Source organism: Myxocyprinus asiaticus, chromosome 48 (genome assembly GCF_019703515.2).
Source record: "Myxocyprinus asiaticus isolate MX2 ecotype Aquarium Trade chromosome 48, UBuf_Myxa_2, whole genome shotgun sequence".
Classification (NCBI taxonomy): domain Eukaryota; kingdom Metazoa; phylum Chordata; class Actinopteri; order Cypriniformes; family Catostomidae; genus Myxocyprinus; species Myxocyprinus asiaticus.
This window is the reverse complement of record NC_059391.1, coordinates 15,484,961-15,509,650: the sequence shown is the minus strand read 5'-3', so window position 1 is coordinate 15,509,650 and position 24,690 is coordinate 15,484,961. Positions and strand designations below refer to the sequence as shown.

Genomic DNA, 24,690 nt, shown 5'->3' with positions numbered 1-24,690 from the left:
ATTGCATAAAAAAAATATGCAATGAAAGTGAATGGTGACTGAAACTAACATACTGCCTAGCATCTCACTTCCATGACAGAAAGAAAGTGTTACAGTTTTACAACAACACGATGATAAGTAAATGTCTTTTGGGTGAACTATCTCTTAAAACAGAATTGAAAGTGCAACCCTCAAATGAACACGAAATATGTGGAACTTTGTAAATGATGGGCGTTTAAATTCTGCAGAGCTTTCTGCAGAATTCTGTGGGCGTAGATTCAGCGCAGTCCTCGTAATGTCTGATATTTTATGATATAATGACTTCATTATAACAACAAGGAAGGCAATAACACAGAGATGCCAGCAGACTAATGTTAAAAGATGGTGCTAACATTTATTGATATACAGAAAAATCTACTATATGAGAAACAAGGACATGTCCTAATATGAAAAATGTCATAGAAAGGCAAAGGTGTATCAGATCATGTTGATACATGACATATTGTAGACAAATTGTTGTTATACATTCACAATAGTTTACATTTCTTATTATTATACTAGTATGAACCAAATCCAGCAACAACTTGTTCCTGTCACAATGTTAAAAATATTTCCACTGCATCACAGTATATATGGAGTAAATTGACTCATATTTTTAAAAGTTGGACAACAGTTGCATTTGCACTCTATGTGCACAAATTTGCACCTCTTAAAGGAACAGATCACCCAAAAATGAAAATTCTGTTATCATTTACTCACCCTCATATTGGTCCAAACCAGTACAACTTTCTGTCCTCCATGGAACACAAAAGGAGATGTTAGGAGGAACGTTAGCCTCAGTCGCAATTTACTTGGATTGCTTCTTTTTTACTTACAATGAAAGTGAAAGGTGAAAGGAAAGTGAAAAAAGTGAAAGGAAAGGCTAACATTCTACCTAACATCTCCTTTTGTGTTCCACAGAGGAAAGAAAGTCATATAGTTTTGGAACAACATTGACAGAGATTTCATTTTTGGGCGAACTATCTCTTTAACAGTATATAACATCATATTCACACAGCTTTCTTTGTGTTCCTAATCTGACACAGTACAGCACAATTTAGACACTCTGAGTTAATTCTATTCATTCTAGGCAGTCTTGAGAAAAAAATGTCACACTAAGCCAAATTACACTCACAATGTGGGGACTTAGTTTAAATTGATTAAATATGCATCAAATATGTGTAGCACTGTAAATAAGATAAAAGCAAGGACCAGCCTGCAATTACTGAAAAAAATATAGAGTGTGATTACTTTATAAAGAATAAACAACGATTTTTTAGTAATAAAAAACTTCACTAAGACAAAATGTGAACATCAAGCCAACAAGTTTTTGTAAAAAGGCTTCAGTACAAATCTTTAAATGGTTTGGAGTAGTTGAACATCAGATAATCCATGTAGTAGAAGTCAAACGCCCTCTGTCTTTCAATTGCATTTAGCTGTGCAAAGTATCTCCTTGTAATCTGTGAGGAAGTCCTTTCTGCATTAGGGTTCCTATCTTTAAAACTAGGAAATGTTAAATTGGAAGGAGCTCCAATACTTCTCAAAAGGAAATTGGCCTCTTCTTCCAGAGTCTCAAATTTCCCAATGAAATCATAGTTTAGCAGACAAGGGCTGCAGAGTTGGCCTACAGACTCCCAGTGGATGTCCATGCCAACCGGCCGATGCACATCTAACAAATACTGGATAAACTCCTTGAAGGTCACACCAGCTCCTGTGCGTAAGGCATACTGGGTTGCATTACTACGATATCTTGAGATAATGGGCTTCCCAAACACTGGGTGGTAGTATGAGTTTGGACTCTCGAACTTATCCCGAAAAGCAGATACCAACCTCTCGAAAGGTTCCCTCAGGAAGAGGACTTTGGTATAGGTGTTCAAACGCTTGATGATGCCCCTGTGATCAAAGGAGTCCAGACGTTTAAGGTGATTCCCATAATGTACCTCATCATGTTGGATCTCTCCAGTTGATGGGGCGAGTCCTTGAAGCACCATGAGTACCCTCTTCCAATTAGAGCAACCTGCCTTGGGCACCTCACAGTAAAGGAGTTTGTGGGTGTCCTCCACAAAGATCCGGGACACATGCATACGGGTTATAGTCTGTTTAGTGGTTCCGCTTGTGTATTTGTCACATACCTCTCTCATAAGCTTCTGACGGAACTGCTGTACCCGGGTCAGTCGCTCTGTGCAGTCCTTGGTCTGGCACGGAGGGTCTGTGTTGGGCTGCTGGATAAGTGGTCCGCTCTTAAGGAGTAGTTTACGGTGGCTCTTAGTGACGTGAGAAGCTGTGATGTCTCTGGGGTTGATTAGAGAGGAGCGTTGGGCCCAGGACGAGACTGGATGTTGGACAGGGTGGGCAGGACTAGGAAAGCTGTCCTCCATTGCATCAGAAATCTGTCTGTCATTGTCAAGACAATGAAAACACTGTTCCTGTAGTGAAAGAGAAAATTAAGTTCTATCAGCAACAATTATTACAGCTGAGTGGGGTTTATATATACATATACACTACCATTCAAAAGTTTGGGGTCACTTGCCTGAAATGTTTCATATGATCTTAAAAACTTTTGGCGTATGCTTAAAAGTTTGAAATTCGTTTTGTAGACAAAAATATAATTGTGCCAACATATTAATTTATTTAATTACAAAACTAAAATAAAAAAAGGTTTCTGAAATGGATGACTTGGACCGAATAATTAAGAAAAGCAGCCACTAAGTGCCCAGCATATAGATGGGAACTCCTTCAATACTGTTTAAAAAGCATCCCAGGGTGATACCTCAAGAAGTTGGTTGAGAAAATGTCAAGAGTACATTTCTGCAAAATCTAGGCAAAGTGTGGCCACTTTGAAGATGCTAAAATATAACACAGTTTTGATTTATTTTGGATTTTTTTAGTCACAACATAATTCCCATATTTCCATTTCTATTACTCCATAGTTGTGATGACTTTACTATTATTCTAAAATGTGAAAAAAAGAAAGAATGAGTAAGTGACCCTAAACTTTTGAACGGTAGTGTATATATATATATATACATACACACACATATACAATATATGTTTATAAACTCCTATAGAGGAGTAACTCATATATTTATATATATAATATAGAATTAATGTTTTTTAAATAAAATGGGCAACTTCTTTGTCTTGCTTAGGCAAATTTTATAGCTAACATTTTATGTAAATGTATCATAAATACACACAAATAATATTTTCCAACTTAATTTGGTAAAATTATAGCTTGATTGGAAATGATGGCCAATAAAAACACTCTGTCAGTGATATTCACCTTGATTTTTCTGTTTTTCTTCAAACATCACTTGTCACATTTTCATTTCAAACATGCACTGACACTCTTGTTGGCAAGATAAACAAGTACAGCACTAACATTTAAGAAAAAGAAAAAACATTAGGGGCAAAACTGTTTGGTGTGGTGGAAATGATGCTAAACTGAAAAAATAATAATAATAAAAAAATATACTAATCATTGTCATACAATAAATATTGAAATGGTTGATTTTTGTTTTACTCATTGTTTAGATTTTCATAGTTTAAAACATGTAGTCATTTGTATTTTTATAATGGATTTTCACAGTTTAATATTGAAAGTCTGGGACAAATTTAAATAGTAAAATCTATACATAAAAGGCAATTGAAAAGCAAATATTTTTTTTTTTAAATGATGAAGGCCTGGTAAAAAGTTTTCAAGTCAATTTTGATGCAACCTTTATATAACAAAAAGAAACATGTTAAATGTAATTGTTTTATTAAAAATCAACACCTGGTACATAAAAATGCCCAAAGTTGAAAAACACCCATATAATTATTCCTGCTTTTTATAGTTCTTCATCTTTACAAAGTTAAATAGGTGTCACATGCAATTTTTTTTAATCTTGCGTCTCCATCTTGAATTAGCAATGCTATTTCTTAACAACATTTTTCAGCAGCTTGACAATTGCTGAGCTGTTTTCCAAATTGTACATTGCTGTTTTTGGTTACATTGTGTTGTCTACTCAGCTTAAAAGCCAAGCAAACTGAGACAATAATCAAATGCACTCTCCCAGCATTTCCTCTCTCTAATATATAGTGTTAGGAGAATCTGATTCATTTTAGTAAACTGGTTTGTTTGGAAAGTTCATGTAAATGAACCAGTAAAAAAAAAAAAAAGATTCACCAATTCATTTGAGCCCCTGCACAGAAGTTGCTGTGCAGTATTCAGGTCTTCTTTTTAATTGCAAAATATTTAGTTTATTTTTGCCTCAGTTACATATATTAGTATGTTTTCTAGTTTTATTGATCATATTGAGTGTAAATGTAAATTTTGTCACCATAAATGTTCATTCATTCAATCTTTCGAAAAAATTGTTTTTACAAGTGCCAGATAAGTACTGCTAAATTAAATTATAAATGATATAATCTTGTAGTTATATATTTAGAAATATATTGCCCCCTAAAATAGCTTCAATATAGTTTGCTACTTTTGTTAAAAGCTTGTAGTGTAGCTAAAATTTTTTTTAAAGAAGAGCTTAACTTCTTGAAATTATGTGGAGCTTGTAGCTTGGCAAGCAACAGATTAAAAGAAGCTTCCCTAAAACTGCTCCAACAGCAACCACAAAGTGGAGCCAGTGCACAATAATTTCAGCAGCATGGCCCCTCAGTTCTTTTTACTGTAGCACACGGCATGAAACAGGCAGTTGTGAAAGCGATGTAAAACAAGTACAGCCAGAGGTAAAACCTTGTGATGACACAGGAGACAAATAAGCTTACCTTCCTCACTGACTGTACTTGGGTGAATAAGACCTTTGGACCTGAGGGAAAAAGAAAGAGAGAGAATGAATATCAGGATGACATTTCATGCTCATCCCTTTTAACAATCCATGAACTATGAAAGTGAACTTTTGGGTCCAGGAATTTTCATCGGGCTGCTTACATTTAAAGCGTAACCAACGGAAAGCGAACTGTTATATTGAAACCCACAGGTCACCCTAACGTGAAATAAAGGACCATATGGCTCAATGAAGTTTTGTCCTTGCTCATGTTTTCCTCATCTTACACAGACAAAGTGAAGAGAAAGGGCGGGCGGACAGAGGGAGGTTGACTCCCATGGTCGACTGCTAATGTTTATGTGCCACTGTTTGCAGCAGCTCCAGATGGCTGCCCAGCAGCCTGACAAACATCATCTTGACATCAAAGGTTATTGTATATGAAGAGAGGTGTGTGTCAAAATACAGTATATTCAGAAACATATTCATTAGTATTCACCACAAGAGCAGTCATAAGTTTGAAGGACGTGCATTGGAAACTTTTTTAATTTTATTTATGATTAACATTTTTTATTGATTCATCTATTAAACAAAGAAAAGCAAAACATATACAAACAGAATCAATATTTAACCCCCACTATTACCCCACCCCCCACCCCCCAACAACACCCCAGTGGTCACATGATTATAGACACACAAACTAACAAAAAAACTAAACTAAAAAATATAATAATCACACACATCATCCACTACACCTCTCTCTCCACTGTCCCTCCCCGAGAGCACTCCAAATACGCCAAATATTTGCCCCATTTCCCCACAAACAAGTCTAAATTCCCCAGTCTTCTAGATGACCCCTCTTCAAAAGCTGCCACTCTGCCCATCTCTGAACACCACTCCTGAAATGGGGGCACTCCAGCGGACTTCCATCCCCTTAAAACTATCTGTCTGGTGATTATAAATGCTAGTTAGGACCCATTTTTTTAGACTACCCCATCACCTAAAATACAGACTCTGGGGCAAAATAAAATTTGAGTGCCCAATACCTCACACATAAAACTTTGAATCTTCAACCAAAATGATTGGATCTTAACACACCCCCAAAAGACATGGGTTGTGTCTCCATCTTCTGATTGACATCGCCAGCAGGTGGGTGTGCCTTTAAGACCAAGCCTATACAATCTAGAGAGGGTCCAATAGAATCTATGTAAAATCTTGAATTGCATAAGGTGCACCCTTGCATCTCTAGATGCAGACTTGACGTTTTTTAGAATACTAGCCCACATTTCCTCCTCCAATATCAAGTTTAAATCTTTCTCTTGATAGAAGTTAAAGCTATGTCCCCCAGACTCTAAATTAGCAGGGAGTAATACACTGATGCCTCATGACCTTTTCCAAAAGCAGTAATCACCACTTCCAGAGTATCTGCCACTTTAGGGGGGTGTACACTACTCCCAAAAACAGTACAGAGGAGGTGGCACAGCTGTAAATACTTATCGAACTGAGATCTGGGAATCCCAAATGTTGAACCAAATTTTCAAAGGATATCAACACTCCACTCTCATATAGGTCACCGAGTGTCCACTCCCTACGATCCACTCTGACCAGCAAAAAGGGAACTTATTAATACATAATTTGGGGTTCAGCCATATGCTCGAGGCAACATTTAAATAAATGTCCAAATTAAACACTCTGGACACTTCTGTCCATACTGAGTGAAAATGCGAGATAACGGGGTGTAACTTAATTTCTCCGGTTAGTTTGATAGAGAAGCTTTGCAATGGCGAAATAGGGGCAAGAACTTCCTGTTCAATACAAAACCAGGGAGGGGCTCTCTCAGGTGGAAGCGACCAGTGAGCCAAATGTCTGAGACCGAATGCATAATAATAAAACAAAATCTTGGGTAGGCCTAGCCCATCTTTGTCAATCGGCCTATGTAACTTATTGAAATGTAATCTGGGACGCTTACCATTCCAAATGAAAGACTTCGCTATGCTATCAAATTGCTTGAAATAAGAGAGGGGGGCATCTACAGGGAGAGAATTCAGCAGGTAGTTAAAATTGTGGAATACTTGGAATTCATTTTAAAAACATTAACTTTCCCATTCATAGATAATGTAATTAAGCCCACCTGCCCATATCGCTCGAAAACCTTTTTATTAAGGGGTCAAAATTAACTAACTAAATCAGACAAATTTGCTGGGAATAAAATGCCCAAATACTTAATGCCCTGTTTAGGCCACTGGAAGGCACTGGCTGAAAAGCCATTACTGGGCAGTACGCTGTCAGAGCCAAAGCTTTGGATTTAGACCAACTGACTGTATCCTGAGAACTTAAAAGGAATAAAAGGAATGAATAATTCCGTGGAGGCAATGCATAGATCTAGTGGGGTCGGGGATGAATAATAAAATATCATCTGCATAAAACAAAAGCTTACCACCCCTGGAAAATCATCTTCCTTTCTTATCACGGCTGCTAATGGTTCCAGTGCAAGACAGAATAATAATGGGGAAAGAAGGCAACCCTGCCGGGTGCCCCTAACCAGAGTAAAATAATCTGAAATTAATCCATTTGTTTGTACCGCCGCTACCGGGTGTCTATAAAGTAACTTAATCCATCCAATAAAAGTATTCCCAAATCCATATATTTCCAAAATCTTAAAAAGATAATCCCATTCTACCATATCAAACATCTTTTCAGCTTCAAGTGAGATGGCAGCGACCGGAGTCTGATCATTCACCACTGACCACATGATATTGATGAAATGCCTAATGTTATCAGAAGAGCTGCAGCCCTGAATAAACCCCACCTGATCTACATGTATAAGAGATGTCATAAATTTACTTAATTGGTTAGCCAGAATTTTTGACAATATTTGAAGGTCTAGCTGGATCAGGGAAATTGGACAGTAACTGTTACACTCGCTTGGATCTTTGTCCTTTTTATGTATCAGACTGATCCGGGCTTGTGTCATGGTTGGCAGAAGCTTTCCATTCTTTAATGATTCTATATAACTATATAAACTTCTAGCAAAAGTGGAGCCAGTTCTGTAGCATAAGATCTAAAAAATTCAGCGGCAAAGCCATCTGGCCCCAGAGCCTTGTCTGTAAGCAAGGCCTTAATTACCTTGCCAAGCTCCTCCAAGTTTATCTCAGAATCAAGAGAATTTGTTTGCTCAGTCGTCAGTTTAGGGAGTTCTAATGGTTACACAAAGTTTCTAATATCTTCATCAGTAGACGAAGACATGGAACTATAAAGATCAAGATCTTTAAAAGCATTATTAATATCAATGGCTGAGGCAAAAAAATTCACCATCAGCAGATTTCACTGAGGGAATGGTAGAAAAATACTCTCTCTGTTTTATATATCTAGCCAAAAGCTTTCCTGCTTTGTCCCCCGACTCAAAGTATGACTGTCTTGCCCTGAATAGCCAAAACTCCACCTTCCGTGACAAAATAGTATAATATCTTTATTTCAATCGGGTCAATTCCCTGAGGTCATCAGACGACATTCGGTGCTTTAGCTCTGCCTCGGCACTTTTAATATTCCCTTCCAACTCCACGAGTCCTCGTGCTTTGGACTTTTTGATGAATGTGGCATACTGTATGATCCGACCCCTAAGAACCGCTTTAAGTGCCTCCCAAGCCACGCCTACAGAGGATACTGAGGACCAGTTGGTCTACATATACACATTGATTTCAGCCTTTAACATTTGGTGGAATTCATGATTTTGCAAAAGGAATACATTAAAGCACCAACTATATGATTTGTTTTTCTCTATATGTGGCTACACCTCTCAACTCACCAGGGCGTGATCTGAGACTAAGATGTTTCCAATTGAGCAATCAACAACAGATGAAATGAGGGACTTAGATATATATATAAAAAAATCTATTCTAGAATAAATCTTATGGACTGATGAAAAAAAATGTATAGTTCCTACCAGATGGGTTCAAAAGTCTCAAAATATCTATAAGACCAAGATTTTTACACATCCTGTGAAGCATCAGTGTTGCTCTAGGGGGCTTACACACTTTTGCTTCACTATGATCAAGGACTGAGTGCATCAAAAGATTAAAGTCTCCTCCCAATATTATATCATGAGGGGTGTGAGCATCTTGCAACATCCCTTCAAGATCTATAAAAAAGCCCTGATCATCAGTGTTAGGTGCGTAAATATTAGCCAAATTCAACCTTTGCCCCTGAATTTCTGCTAAAACAATAATGACTCTTCCTAATTTATCTTTAATCTGTTTGAGATATTTGAATTGTAGATGCTTACTTATCAGTGTAATGACTCCCCTGCTCTTACTTGAGCCAGCACTAAAGAAAATATCTCGGTTACTATCATAACCTCCGTTCCCTGATGGAGGGAACGAGACGTTGTGTCGATGTAGTGACACTAGGGATCGCTCAAGAGCCCCGAACACCTCAGATCTTTGAGAAAAGGCCAATGAGAATTGGAGAGTGGAATTTGCATGCCACTCCCCCGGACATAAAGGTATAAAAGGAGCTGGCTTGCAACCACTCATTCAGGTTTTGTGCTGAGGAGCCGAGACAGGGTCCCGGCCATTTCAGCAGGTAGTACAGCGTTGTGGCCGGGGGGACACAACGTCTCGTTCCCTCCATCAGGGAACGGAGGTTACGACAATAACCGTGATGTTCCCTTTCTGTCACTCACTCGATGTTGTGTCGATGTAGTGACACTAGGGGTCCCTATATAAAACGCCACAACTAGCTGAACCGTGTTACATGGACTGCCGGTGCAGGTGCAAGCAAGCTGCTGCGTGCATAGTAGCAGGTGCACCGGTCTGCACGTAGCCTCCCCCAACGCCCCAAAAAATGTTGTATAGTTCCCCACATCCCTGGGGGGGGGGGGGAAGAGACGTATCTAGTATGGAAGCAGGCCGCGGCCTTTTCTCTCTATGTTTTCTCTCCACAGAGTTTATTCGGCTGGGGCCATTAACGCTCAATATAATATATTATATTAACGAGGGTGGACATCGCCTGCCCGAGTGCTCGCGCCGTGACCTTCGTTGCTCGGAGGGCGAGGTTGGTCGCCGAGCGCAGCTCCTGCATCACATCGGGATCAGGACTACCCACGTGCAGTTCCTTTAGTGCCTTGGCCTGGTGTACTTGCAGGAAGGCCATGGCATGCAGGGCAGAGGCGGCCTGACCAGCAGCACTGTAGGCTTTGACAGTCAGAGACGACATCATCCTACAGGCCTTGGAAGGGAGTGCCGGGCGATCCCGCCAGGTGGTTGCGCTTTGCGGGCACAGGTGGACCACAATCGCCTTATCCACCTGAGGGACCTCCGTAAACCCGTGGGCTGCCCCACCATTGAGGGTAGTGAGAGCGGATGAGCTGGGAGGTTAGTTTCGGGCAGAAAAAGGTGCCCTCCATGACCTCGTCAGCTCGTCGTGCACTTCTGGGAAGAAAGGTGACGGGGGGGGGGGGGGGCGTGGCTGGTAGTGGCGCCCAGAACCCAGGAGCCAATCATCTAGCTGCGAGGGCTCAGGGGAGGGTGGAAGGTTCCACTCCAACCTGACACACGCGCGGCCCGGGCAAGCATGGCGGTCATCTCGCCGTCAGCCTCAGACTGGGCGGGCCGACCTGAAGGTGGCAGCCCGGTCGAGTCGCCAGTACACTCACCGATGCAGCGATCGAGCACTCATCCCACTCTGGAGCTCCGAAAGGGACACTAAGCTGGTCCTGAGGTGAGCTCGGAACTTGCTGGGGGCAAACGAGCGTGCTGGGGAATGGGAGGTCCACGGGGATTTACCCGGCATAGCCCCCAAATCGCCTCCAGCGCCAGCCAGGCCGGCCTCATACCCGGAGGTAAAAGGCGAGGCACGGGGGGCGGCTAGAGTGGCTTTCCCCCCGAAGAAGGAAAGCCGCGACCACAACGTTGCCATGGTCATATTCTCGCAATGAGAACATGAACCATCCACGAACGCTGCCTCAGTGTGATCGCTGCCTAGACACGTGAGGCAGCGCCCGTGGCCATCGGAAGCGGAGAGATAGCGACTGCATCCAGGAATCACACAAAGACAGAAAGGCATCTTTATAAAGACGCATCTTTAAAAAGACGTTCAATGTCAATGTGTGTGCTCTAATAGAGAAAATATACTCTTTAGCAGGAATATACACTCTTTAAGCGCATTCGAAGCACCCGGGGCAAAATCTGCACTCGTCGTGCAGAAGAAGAGAAGCCACTGGAAATTTGCTGTATATCCAACAGCATACATTTCTTAAGAGGTGAATGGAACGGCAGTAGTATTCAGCTCGCTGATAGTACAACCGCTCGGCTCCGAAGAAAAAATCTGAATGAGTGGTTGCGAGCCAGCTCCTTTTATACCCGTATGTCTGGGGGAGTGGCATGCAAATTCCACTCGCCAATTCTCATTGGCCTTTTCTCAAAGATCTGAGGTGTTCAGGGCTCTCAAGAGTGACCCCTAGTGTCACTACATCGACACAACATCGAGTGAGTGACAGAAGGGGAACATGTTCATCCCATTTCTTCCCAAATTTTTCAGCTTCCTGCTGGGAAAGATGCATTTTTTGAAGAAACACGATGTCATATTTCTTACGTTTAAGAATAGAAATAACCTTCCTTCTTTTTATGGGGTGCCCCAACCCATTCACATTCCACGTGGAGAGAGACAATCCACTCATATTAACATTTTGCCATATTAGAAAAAATAGATTGTGTGTCAAAAATACGATATTAGCCTTTCACCGATATATCGGTATCGGCGTATATGTTTACCGATATGCACAGATACGAAAACTTTTTCAGAACATATTATGCAGAAAACAATGCTTTAGAATTGGTGTCATAACGTAGTTTTTCAAGCAGAGCGCGCTTCGACTCCACTGTTTACAGAGCTTGTGAAATACATATTGGAAAGTTAATAAACAATGATCCCATCATTTTCCCTTTTCAATATAACTAATATAACGAGAACCCTGTCCCTGACAACCATGTCACTCATGTTTATCATATTTGTTTGCTGTTTTAGCCAGCTATAGTTTGTCAGTGCAGTCAGTAATGTAGCAGATTGAAATGTAAACATCAGAGCATCTTTTTGCAGCTCAGCAGACAACGGAGCGGTGGTGGATTGTCTGTTGAGTGTTGATTTCAGGCTATGTTGTAGCTAGTTGGTGAGATGCAATGCTGGTCCATCTTTTACTCTCTGTGACAACGAGCTTATAGCTAACTAGCTAACCACGTAGCTACTTTCATACCTTGCAACTGAGTGGAAGCGAATGTGTAAACATGTATTCACCAATCTGTTTGGTTCAGGATTCACAGTTTGGTACCCCCTTCAACTGAACAATTCCAGTCATTGCATTTATAAAATATAATATTTAAAAGTCTGGTTTCCCACCGTTGAAAGTTTCCCCTGAATAGCAGAATACGGTGTATCACCGCTTCCGCTGTTTTTCTCTTGAATCGGCAGGTGTAAATACTTCTTGTTTTACAACCTGACCCTTATTGACTGGCAGTATTAAAATAGTCAGTGTACTGTGTGTGTGTGTGTATATACACCAATCAGCCACAACATTAAAACCACCTGCCTAATATTGTGTAGGTCCTGTCACAGTTCCCGTCACTTTGTCAGTCTGAGTTTTGGTCTGACGGGACTGTGGCATTATCCACCCATGTCTGTCTTTGTGTGAGCGCGCGGTCTCTGTTTTATTCCCTGCCGTGCACACTTCTGTCTGTGTTTCATGTCTGGAGTATGGTGTCTGGGTCCTGACTTCCTGTCTAGTTCGGTTCCGGTCTGTGTCGGGACCCGGACGTCCATACTCCTTGTCTGTCTGTTATTGATGTGGGTGCTCTGCGCTTGTGTCATCTGGCTGCATGCACTCACGTCAATAACTTATGTCAGTCTTTGTGACTGTCTCTCGTGGCCGCAGGTGCACGCTGTGCGCTGCGTGCCCGGGTCGAGAGCAGTCTTCATGTTATGCTGAGGTTCAGTCACTTCTGTCTTCGGTGTCGGGTGCTTGTGTGGCAGAACTCTCACACAAGTGTCCTGTCTCGTTTTGTCTCCTGTTACGTGCATCGCATGGCGTTTGCCTCTCGATGTATGCTCAGGTATTGTTTTGTCTGAGAATGCATGGCATAGCTTTGTTTAGTGTTGCTACGCATTCTCTCGTCTTGTTTGTCGATTGGAATGAGAGAATATCACCTCATTGTCCTGTTTGCTGTCTTGTGAGAACACGTGGCTTTATTATTTCAGTATCGCCGTGTGTTTCTCAGTCTGATGCCATTCCCTGCCTCCTTGTTTACTCATTATTTTTTCATTAGTCACACCTGCCCTGTCTGTTAACCCTCTTGATTTCTCTCCCTATATTAGGCACCTTGTGTTTGCTGTCCAGTGTCAGTTCGTCTTGTTATCAGTCATGTTTCATGTATCCTGTCGGTCCTGTCTGCTTTGGTTCTGTTTTTGGCACCATTCGGAGTAAATTCTAGAGACTGTTGCACGTGAAAATTCCAGGAGATCAGCAGTTACAGAAATGCTCTAACCAGCCCATCTGGCACCAACAATCATGCCACGGTCCAAATCACTGAGATCACATTTTTCCCCATTGTGATGGTTGATGTGAACATTAACTGAAGCTCCTGACCCATATCTGCTTGATTTTATGCACTGCAGTGCTGCCACACGATTGGCTGATTAGATAATCGCATGGATGATTGTTGGTGCCAGATGAGCTGGTTCGAGTATTTCTGTAATTGCTGATCTCCTGGGATTTTAAAGCACAACAGTCTCTACAATTTACACTGAATAATGCCAAAAACATCCAGTGAGCGGCAGTTCTGCAGATGGAAATGCCTTGATGATTAGAGACATCAACAGAGAATGGCCAGACTGGTTTGAACTGACAAAGTTTATGGTAACTCAGATAACTGCTCTGTACAACTGTGGTGAAAAGAATATCATCTCAGAATGCTATCCTGAGATGCAGGTTGGCGCTGTTTTGCCAACACAAGGGGGACCTACACAATATTAGGCAGGTGGTTTTAATGTTGTGGCTGATTGGTGAATATACTATATATATATATATATATATATATATATATATATATATATATATATATATATATATATATATATATATATACACTACCGTTCAAAAGTTTAGGGTCACTTACTCATTCTTTCTTTCTTTTTTCACATTTTAGAATAATAGTAAAGTCATCACAACTATGGAATAATAGAAATGGAAATATGGGAATTATGTTGTGATTAAAAAAATCCAAAATAAATCAAAACTATGTTATATTTTAGCATCTTCAAAGTGGCCACACTTTGCCTAGATTTTGCAGAAATGTACTCTTGGCATTTTCTCAACCAACTTCTTGAGGTATCACCCTGGGATGCTTTTTAAACAGTATAGAAGGAGTTCCCATCTATATGCTGGGCACTTAGTGGCTGCTTTTCTTAATTATTCGGTCCAAGTCATCCATTTCAAAAACTTTTTTTTTTTTTAAATAAAATTTCAGTTTTGTAATTAAATAAATTTATATTTTGGCACAATTATATTTTTGTCTACAAAAATATTTTCAAACATTTAAGCATACGCCTTCAGATCAAAAGGTTTTTAAGATCATGAGAAACATTTCAGGCAAGTGACCCCAAACTTTTGAACGGTAGTGTGTGTATATATATATATATATATATATATATATATATATATATATATATATATATATATACTATACACACACACAGTATATGCATTCAGATTTCATCACTTGCTAAATGACAGTTAGAACAGTCAGTCCTAAAGATCAGATATGAACACCAAATCAGATTTCTGTGCTGTATGAACAAAGCTTAGTCTTCAGTTCTCTTTATATGCTTACAGAGACATTTTATTCTTGCAAGTTGGAGTACAATATCAAAGAACAAAGCAATTGGTGGTGCACACTTGACAGTGGAGCCCAAACCCTTGTTGTTTCTCACTAACATAGGACTAGATGGTCAGAATTACACCTCAAGGACTCTGGCAGGGGACGAGAAGATGTCCTGAGTCATCCTGAATCAGACCGGGATTGGCTGAGATGTCTCAATGCTCTGACACTGACCTATGGAAGAGGCCAGACTGGTATCGATTAAACGCCAAAACCATGACACTGTTCGTTGATGGATTAATTGCTTGCTGCACCCTGACACAGGTTTGAGAGTTACAGCAGGTTATTTACAGGCCAGGAGAAGGGGCTGGGTAGGTGGATGTCTTTTCAGGGACTCTTTTTCTACTTTGATCTGTTCATACATCACTTGGCAAAATTGGTCATGATCAGCTCATCTTCCAAACTGCACTGTTCAGTAGACGTTTTTGGCTGATTCAGCAAAAACGATCTTCCATATATTCCCACACATTTACAAGTATGACAAATACTAGTCGGCATAGCCAGACCTTTGACTTTCAGCACAAGGTCTGACCCACAATGCTTATTTGTGCAAACATTCACTGATGCTCAAGAAGGCAACACACTACATTAAAAACCAAAGGGGATGGAAACTTTTAAACAGGATAATTTGTGTAAATTGTTATTATTTTGTCTTGTGGAATATACTGTATGTAAATATGTTATGTAGCTTCAGAAGGGCAGTACTAAATAAAAAATAAAAAAAATCACTTATATTTGTATAAATTTGGAAAGGGGTGTTTTTTTTTATTTTTATTTATTTTTTATTAACATTTTTATTGATTTTTCAAAGCAAACAAAACAAACAAAACATATATACAATAAATCAACATTAAATCCCACTACTACCCCTCCCCAATCAAGAACCCCACCTGACCCCAAATGAACATCCCAGTGGTCTTACCTAAGTACTCACATATACAGAGAATAAAATAATAATAATAATAATGAATATATATATATATATATATATATATATATATATATATATATATATATATATATGCATAAACACATACACATTCTCATACACATACAGTTGTGCTCAAAAGTTTGCATACCCTGGCAGAAATTGTGAAAATTTGGCATTGATTTTGAAAATATGACTGATCATGCAAAAAAAACTGTCTTTTATTTAAGGATAGTGATCATATGAAGCCAATTATTATCACATAGTTGTTTGGCTCCTTTTTAAATCATAATGATAACAGAAATCACCCAAATGGCCCTATAAAAAGATATCCAAAGCCTTGAAAATGCCAGTCAGTACTGTTCAATCACTTATTAAGAAGTGGAAAATTCGGGGATCTCTTGATACCAAGCCAAGGTCAGGTAGACCAAGAAAGATTTCAGCCACAACTGCCAGAAGACTTGTTCGGGATACAAAGAAAAACACACAGGTAACCTCAGGAGAAATACAGGCTGGTCTGGATAAAGATGGTGTGGTTGTTTCAAGGAGCATTTGCTGGGAATAAAATACCCAAATACTTGATGCCCTGTTTGGGCCACTGGAAGACGCCCGGCTGGAAGGCCGCTACTAGACAGTACGTTGTCAGAGCCAAAGCTTTGGATTTAGCCCAACTGACTTTGTATCCTGAGAATTTGGAAAAGGAATTAATAATTCTGTGGAGGCAAGGCATAGATCTAGTAGGGTCAGAGACAAATAATAAAATATCATCTGCGTAAAGCAGAAGCTTATGCACAAATACCTCCTGCAATCACCCCTGGAAAATCATCCTTCTTTCTTATCGCAGCTGCTAATGGTTCCAGGGCAAGACAGAACAATAATGGGGAAAGAGGGCAACCCTGCCGAGTGCCCCTTTTCAGAGTAAAATAATCTGAAATTAATCCATTTGTTTGTACCGCTGCTACAGGGTGTCTATAAAGTAATTTAATCCAGCCAATAAATGTACTCCCGAACCCATATATTTCCAAAATCTTAAAAAGATAATCCCATTCTACCATATCAAATGCCTTTTCGGAGTCAAGTGAGATGGCAGCGACCGGAGACTGATCATTCGCTACTGACAACATGACATCAATAAAACGCCTAATGTTATCAGAAGAGCTATGACCCCGAATAAACCCCAACTTGATCTATATGTATAAGAGATGTCATAAATTTACTTAATCGATTAGTCAAAATTTTTGCCAAAATTTTTACATCTAGCTGGATCAGGGAAATAGGACTGTAACTTTTACACTCGCTTGGATCTTTGTCCTTTTTAAAAATCAGACTGATCCAGGCTTGTGTCATGGTTGGAGGAAGCTTTCCATTCTTTAATGATTCTGTATATACTTCTAACAAAAGTGGAGCCAATACTGTAGCATAAGATCTAAAAAATTCAGCAGCAAAACCATCTGGCCCCGGAGCCTTGCCTGTAGGTAAGGCCTTAATTACCTCGTCAAGCTCCTCCAAGGTTATCTCAGAATCAAGAGAATTTTTTTGCTCAGTCGTCAATTTAGGGAGTTCTAATGGTTCCACAAATTTTCTAATATCTTCATCGTAGACGAAGACATGGAACTATAAAGATCAAGATAGAACTCTTTAAAGACATTATTAATATCAATGGCCAAGGTAAAAATTTCACCACCAGCAGATTTCACTGAGGGAATGGTAGAGAAAGACTCTCTCTGTTTTATATATCTAGCCAAAAGCTTCCCTGCTTTGTCCCCCGACTCAAAGTATGACTGTCTTGCCCTGAATAGCCAAAACTCCACTTTGCGCGATAAAATAGTATTATATCTTGTGGCAGCGGGGGCGTGGTCAAGCATCTCTCCGGAGAGAGAAAGCGGTAAGGGCGCTTACACCTGAGCTAAATTATGTCTAACACCTGTCTCTAATTTCAGTGAGCACGGGGAGAGCGACATAAATAGAGCGACACAACACTCAGTCGAGAGAGAGACTGGATACGACAGAGCCGAGCCAGAGCAAGGATTTTTCTAGTAGTGAAAGTTTATTTATGAAAGCTGTGTGTGTTAGTGTCAGTTTAGTGTGTGAAGGTAAACTGTAAAGTGGTGTCGCCAAGAGGGGAAAATAAAGCCTCACCTGAAGAAGGAAAAACTGCTCCTCGCCTCATCTTTTACATATCTGTATTTCAATCGGGTCAGTTCTCTGAGACCATCAGATGACATTCTGCGCTTCAGCTCTGCCTCTGCACTTTTAATATTCCCTTCCAACTCCACGAGTTCTCGTGCTTTGGATTTTTTGATGAATGAGGCATACTGTATGATCCGACCCCTAAGAACCGCCTTAAGTGCCTCCCAAGCCACGCCCACAGAGGATACTGAGGACCAGTTGGTCTCCATGTAAACACTGATTTCAGTCTTTAACATTTGTTGGAAATTAGGATTTTGCAAAAGGGATACATTAAAGCGCCAACTATATGATTTATTTTTCACTATATGTGGCAACACCAGGGCGTGATCTGAGACTAAAATGTTTCCAATTGACCAATCAACAACAGATGAAATGAGGGATTTAGATATATATAAAAAAAATCTATTCTAGAATAACTCTTATGGACTGATGAAAAAAAATTATAATCCCTACCAGATGGGTTCAAAAGTCTCCAAATATCTGTAAAGCCAAGATATTTACACATTCTGTGAAGCGTCAATGTTGCTCTAGGGGGCTTGCACAATTTTGCTTCACTGTGATCAAGGACTGAGTCCATCAAAAGATTAAAGTCACCTCCCAATATTATATTATGAGGGGTGCCAGCAGCTTGCAACATCCCTTCAAGATCTATAAAAAAGTCCTGATCATCAGCATTAGGTGCGTAAATATTAGCCAAAATCAACCTTTGCCCCTGAATTTCTCCTAAAACAATAATGACTCTTCCTAATTTATCTTTAATCTGTTTGAGAAATTTGAATTGCAGATGTTTATTTATCACAATAATGACTCCCCTACTCTTACTTGAGCCAGCACTAAAGAAAACATGCCCACCCCATATCTTCCCAAATTTTTCAGCTTCCTGCGGGGAAAGATGTGTTTCTTGAAGAAACACTATATCATATTTCTTATGCTTAAGAAAAGAAATAACCTTCCTTCTTTTTATGGGATGCCCCAATCCATTAACATTCCATGTGGAGAGAGATAACCTACTCATATTAACATTTGACATTTTGATATAATAGAAAAAATAAACTGTGTGTCAAAAATAAGATTATACAGACCACATTCCCCATTAGTGCAACAATAAAACCCCGAACTTCCCCCCGAACAAAACAAACAGAAAAAAAGAAAAACATGCGCATTAACCCCGTGCACGACAGTGCCAACTGGCGTCAATCCCTCTAAACTCAAAAGGTCTATGTACGCCTATGAGAGCCCCCACGACAACTTTGCCATCGGATTTCTCAAGTCCAGTGCTTCTGCACAAATTTTGTGAGCCAAAATTACATAACAGAAAATACTTTGTAAAACAGACCCCAGCCAACAGGCAGAATAAACCCAAAGAACATGTAGATTCATTCACAGAACTGTCTCGAAGGTGTGTTCCTCCACAAAACAACTTCCAGCTGATATAAAGCCATTCAGTTTCCTCGGACAGACAAACAAGTGTTCAGTGAGCCGGCTGTTATGAGTGCAGCAGATGACGTAATCATTCTAATGTCCCTTAAAAATATTCCACAAAAACAAACTCCAGCCAACAGGAGGCGCAAGCACAAAGAACGAACAGATTCATCCACAGCTGTCCCGAAGCAGTGTTATTCCACAAAAAAAAAACTCCAGCCGTTAGGCCGAGTCAAATTCACTTGGAGGCCGCGTAGAAAAAAACCCACCATGACTTACTCAGTCCTTCAACTTTATAAAGGACGTCCTTTATGTGAGCATGTAGATATTTTGCAGTCATCCATAGTGACCATTCTCAATCTGGCCAGGAACTTCAGAGTAAAAGTGATCTTCCGTCAGTGCAAAAGTTTCTTGAAGGAGTCATGCCACAAAACAAACTCCAGCCGCTAGGCAGAGCCAACACAAAAAGAAACAAAAATGGTGGAGTCAGTCCACTCACATAAGAAACGCCCACTGGTTTTACTCACCCATACTTTCTATGTAGGCCAGTGCCTGCTTGGGGCATAAAAATACTTTGCTGCCGTCCTTGGTGTCTATTCTCAGTTTGGCCGGAAACATCAGTGCAAAAGCGATCTTCCGTTGATGTAAGAGTTTCTTACATTCCTCGAACCGATCGCGTTTCTCTCTTGTCAAATTCGCAAAGTCCGGGAACAAGAAAATATTGTGATTCTTCCAAGAAAGCTTTCCTTTGCTCCTCGCCTGGCACAACATGAGATCTTTATCGGATGATCTCAGAAATTTGGCCAGAATTGATCGGGGCCTGTCTCCCTCAGCAGATCTGCGAGCCGGGACTCTGTGAGCTCGCTCGATTTCCAGCTTATGGCCTGTTATGTCAAGAAGACTCGGGAAGAGCTCGTCTAGGAATTTCACCATATCTCTGCCTTCTTCATGCTCAGGAATTCCAACAATCCGTATGTTATTCCTTCGGCTCATATTTTGAGATATTCCAGTTTTTCCAAAACGTGTTGCAGGTCTATTTTGGAGGCAGGCAGATTAGCGGATAATTCTCTTTCCGATGATTCCAGATAATCAATCCGTTTCTCAACATCTGCCACTCTTGTGACCAACTCTTTTTGTTGAATTTTGTTTCTATCACCGTAATCGATCGACGTATTACAGCGAGATCCTCCAAATCAGCAACAACCTTCGTCAGCATCACCGAGATGTTGGACAGTTGACACTGAATTTCTTCTCCCGACGTGCTTTCCAAATTGAGTCCCCGGCTCGGAGGGCTGTCAGAGGTTTCAGCTAGAGCATGTAAGTGTCTTTTAATGTCTCCAGAGTCTGAGGATTTTGACTTCTTCGCCATGTTTACCTCAAAGAGCAAATATGCAACTGGGTGTATTGAATCTCGCCGGATTATAACATGAAAATAATTTAAAAACTAGCAAAGTGCGCAGAGCTTGTCGCTCACACATCTGTCTCTCGCATGGCGTCACGTGACCAGTCAAGGAGTGTTTAAACTTATGAGACAAAAGGGGGATACAAACTTTTGCACTCAACTGTATCTCTCTCTCTCTCTCTCTCTCTATCTCTCTCTATATATATATATATATGTGTGTGTATATACTGTATAGATGCATATACATCTGCATTATAATAGTCTGCTAGAATGGTTGTACAGAAAACAGTGGTGCAAGAATATCAGACATATCGGATGTGTATGGACTTCATGATCAGTATTTTATGAGCAATTAATACAGATTATTTTAAAGACTAGCTAACTTCTATTAAGTGTCTCAAATCAAACTTTGAATATCTTTTAAAGATCTGATGTCACTATCTCATGACGAATTTGAGCAAATCCAGTGCTTAGTTCTTCATTAGAAGTGCTCACTGTTTCATCCCGGTACACAACTTTGTTTCCAAGGTAGACTGATAAAAAAATGTGTGCCTTTACTCCAGGAAACATCTAGAAAGTGCTTTCAAGTTTGGTGTGCAATATGCATCAGACTGTGAGTGAGCGAACAGTGGGCAGGCTATCTGAGGCTGAGACTAAACAAATGTGGATAATACCCAATTTAGGGTAGAGAATGCTAAAATATAGGCAATAGAGTTTGTCCTATTTGTCCTCACTTCTGGAAAACAATACAGTCCACTGCATTGGTAAATAGACCTGTATGTAATCTGATGAGGTGGTTCCCTGTAATGAGGACACTGTATAGGTTGCAGATTCTCACAGAGGAGAGAGAGTTTGAATTTCAAAGAGAATCTGCAATATATTCATGGTGTTTCTTCTCTTTTATTCATATATTCAGAATGCTGCTGGTGAGCCCCATTTTTTTCAGCACAATTTGTGTCATAATGGATTATCTCACTTAATCTGGCTGCAATGCTGTGTGCTACATCTGTAGCACGTTACTGCATATTCTGCACCTTCATAAGGATTGCACAGACCTCTCAGAACATTATCATGTCTAAATTAATTATATACCAAACTTAACAAATTATCCCGTTATTTTAGTGTTAAATATGCTCAATTACTGTCAATTATGACTAAAGTTGCTAGAATTCAGATTTAGGTTGAATGATGATTGTTTAGGGTAGGGTACTTAAGTTTAATTAAGCAATATCACACAAGCAAGAGCACAACGGCACAATTGTGAGTGTGATACTGCTTTTATACAACTGTTCTATGAACAATAAGTTAATTATTTCCAATTAACTTTTTCCAACAACACATTTTAGACACATTGTGGCCAGTTATATTGCCAATTTTTGCTCCACTAATAAAAACCATTCCAAAGTTCCACAGACAGACAGACAGACAGACAGATAGATAGATAGATAGATAGAGTATTTGGAATCATCACTGAATGATAAGATGAAAATAATTTCTTCATATCTGCACAGATATGGCACAGTTACAGTATGTGCACTGACCCGACTACATGCAACTCTCTCACGCTCTGTGGCTCTGCAAGATCTCTCACTTGAGTGGGAGGAGGTGAACGAGACAGAGAGAGGAGGTGAAGTGAAGGCAGGAGAGATTGTGTGAAAGATAACAGACCATCCCTGTAAACAGCTAATGTCTCTGCCGCTGTATGCCTCCCTCCCACTGGCACTGGCAGATCACTCAGGTCTATTAGATCAGAGTCTTGTCAGAGATGGGCAACCTAAACGACAGGAGGCAAAGCAGGAGAGCGACACTGCTGCACTGTGGCAGTCGGCATTAATGGGGCACGGCACACAACCTCGCTCCCAATGACTTTACAGCTTATGAATAACTCAAATCCTGGGAAGTGGGCAGGAACAGAAAACACAGAGCGAGTGACTTTCACTGATCTCACCGCAGTATGGATCTTCTAGAATGTTCTCATACATGCTGGTCCTTTATAAGGTTAAACCTTCTGAAGAAACAGAAAAAAATCTGATTTTGTAGAAATCATAGTTATAGTAAGGCTTCTTACAGTGGTCAATGTTGGGGGCAACATGTACTTTTTGAATTTACACCATAATACATAGTATAAAGTACATAGTACTTAGTCAAATGAGCAATTTTTAAATTTTTTGCAGTAAAATTGACACTTTTGGGAAGTTAACATATGCCACGGTGTGACATGCTGTAATACATTTAAAACTATTTTAATTAGCACTTTTTCTTATTCTTTTGTAATTCATTTATTTGAAATAAGTAAAATCAATTGTTCTATTATTATGTACACAGCTTTTGTAACCTCTATAAGAGACGTGGATTTTAATTTATTATATTTTTTTATTATTTACTGTTTTAAATATTTGTAAAAATTAATTACACCACATTTATTAAATTAACATTTTAATTTATATGACATGTAAAAGTGTCATTGACATTACGTGCCAACTATTTTACTGAGAAAGAAACTAACGCAATGTAACGTAACAATAATGTAACAAATTATACTTTAAAAGTAACATTGGCTGCTGGCAGTGGCTAACCTTCAGGTGGAATATAATCCACACAGTCACAAGACAACTTGTAAGAATTCGTACAAGATTGCAAAATCAAAATCATACAACTTGGCTCATATGAAAAGGTACAAATTTTATTCCCAAAGAGACCAACCAATAAACAAATATAATTTGAAACTGATACAGTACAGGCATCAAATTTTTGCTGGTCTCCTGTTCAACATTTTAAGAAGGGAAACGTCTGTGAACAAATGTAATAACTCATTCCATATATATTTATGCAATACAAATGATGGAATCAAGTGAACAACCTGTAATACACTTCCCCATCTTGTACCAAACCCAGATGTTATCTTTCTTCCATGGTACACAAAAGTTATTTTCCTATTAAATTGATTGTTAGGTTTATGGTTTGGGTAAGGGGTTACACTTTATGAATAGTGTAAGAGTAGGTTTAGATTGGGGTTAGAGGTTAAACATAAGAAATATTTTAATAACATTGTGCACTGATTTATTTTTCTGCATAAGTAGTAGTTATAAGTTTTCTTACCATTTTGTCATCTTGTACTAATTATGATGACTTGTCATAACCGGATTGAATAATATACAGTACTCTCTTGTATATTATACTCTCTAAGCTCAAAGTTGTACAGTTCCACACAGACAGCAGCAGAGGCAGAGAAGAATGAGAGCAAACATAGTTCCTGTCACTTCTAATGTAGGAGGTCTTCGTTTACCACAGTGCAGCTTTCCACAAAATCAAATTAATATGTCATAAACATGGCAGCAGTCTCCGGCATGATGGGATGTTACTGATTTGACAGAGACAGAGTAGCTCTGTTTACGCCTGAGTAGCAAATGAATTAAAATAACAGGTTTTCACTCATAATTTGAACAGGAAATGGAGACGACAGATCACCCAAAGAAAAATGCCACTTCTTTCTGAGCTATTATCCATCATAAGAATCTGCAGAGGAAAAAAATAACAACTTTGTTGAGAAAGTTTTGTATTGGTGAAATTAAAGGGCAGGACAGACAATTTGACTAATCGCACTTGAATAAAGAGCAGATGGAAAGACTTTTTGATACATAAATTGTTTCTTTTTAAAAAGTGTGCAATTTGTCCTATGTGACGACGAGGAGGGCGAGGCGGGGCCGGGCCGTGAGTGCACACGGCCAGCCCCCAATCGGGCTAATCAGCCGAGGAGAGGGATGAGGCAGAGCCGGATGCTGCAGTTCGAGAGAGAGAGAGCCACACACAGCTGTTGTGTGTGTTTATGTTTGTGTCTTTTTGTTTAAATTAAATATTACTTTGAATTTTCAGCCGGTTCCCACCTCCTCCTTTCCTATTTTAACCCCTGTTACATTGGTGCCAAAATCCAGGAAGAAGGAGGGATGCGCTGTCTTGGAGCCCTCGTCACTACCGTCTGCCCAAAGGAGCAGCCGCGGCCTTCCGCCGGGGGATGGAGGAGTCGCTGCTGGCCGCCTGGACGTGGAG

General features: G+C 39.9%; 1 protein-coding gene across 1 annotated transcript in view; it reads right to left on the bottom strand.

Moving 5' to 3' along the window:
- Positions 1 to 496: 496 nt before the first annotated feature.
- The window catches only part of LOC127437298 (carbohydrate sulfotransferase 8-like), a 101,248-nt gene continuing 77,054 nt past the window's right edge, over positions 497 to 24,690 (bottom strand). Inside the window, exons 3-4 of the mRNA XM_051692145.1 lie at positions 4,780 to 4,820; positions 497 to 2,444 (exon numbers count right to left, since the gene is read on the bottom strand). Of these exons, the coding sequence (XP_051548105.1) occupies positions 1,362 to 2,444; positions 4,780 to 4,820 (1,124 nt within the window). The 3' untranslated portion in view covers positions 497 to 1,361. The remainder of the gene's footprint in view (positions 2,445 to 4,779; positions 4,821 to 24,690) is intronic.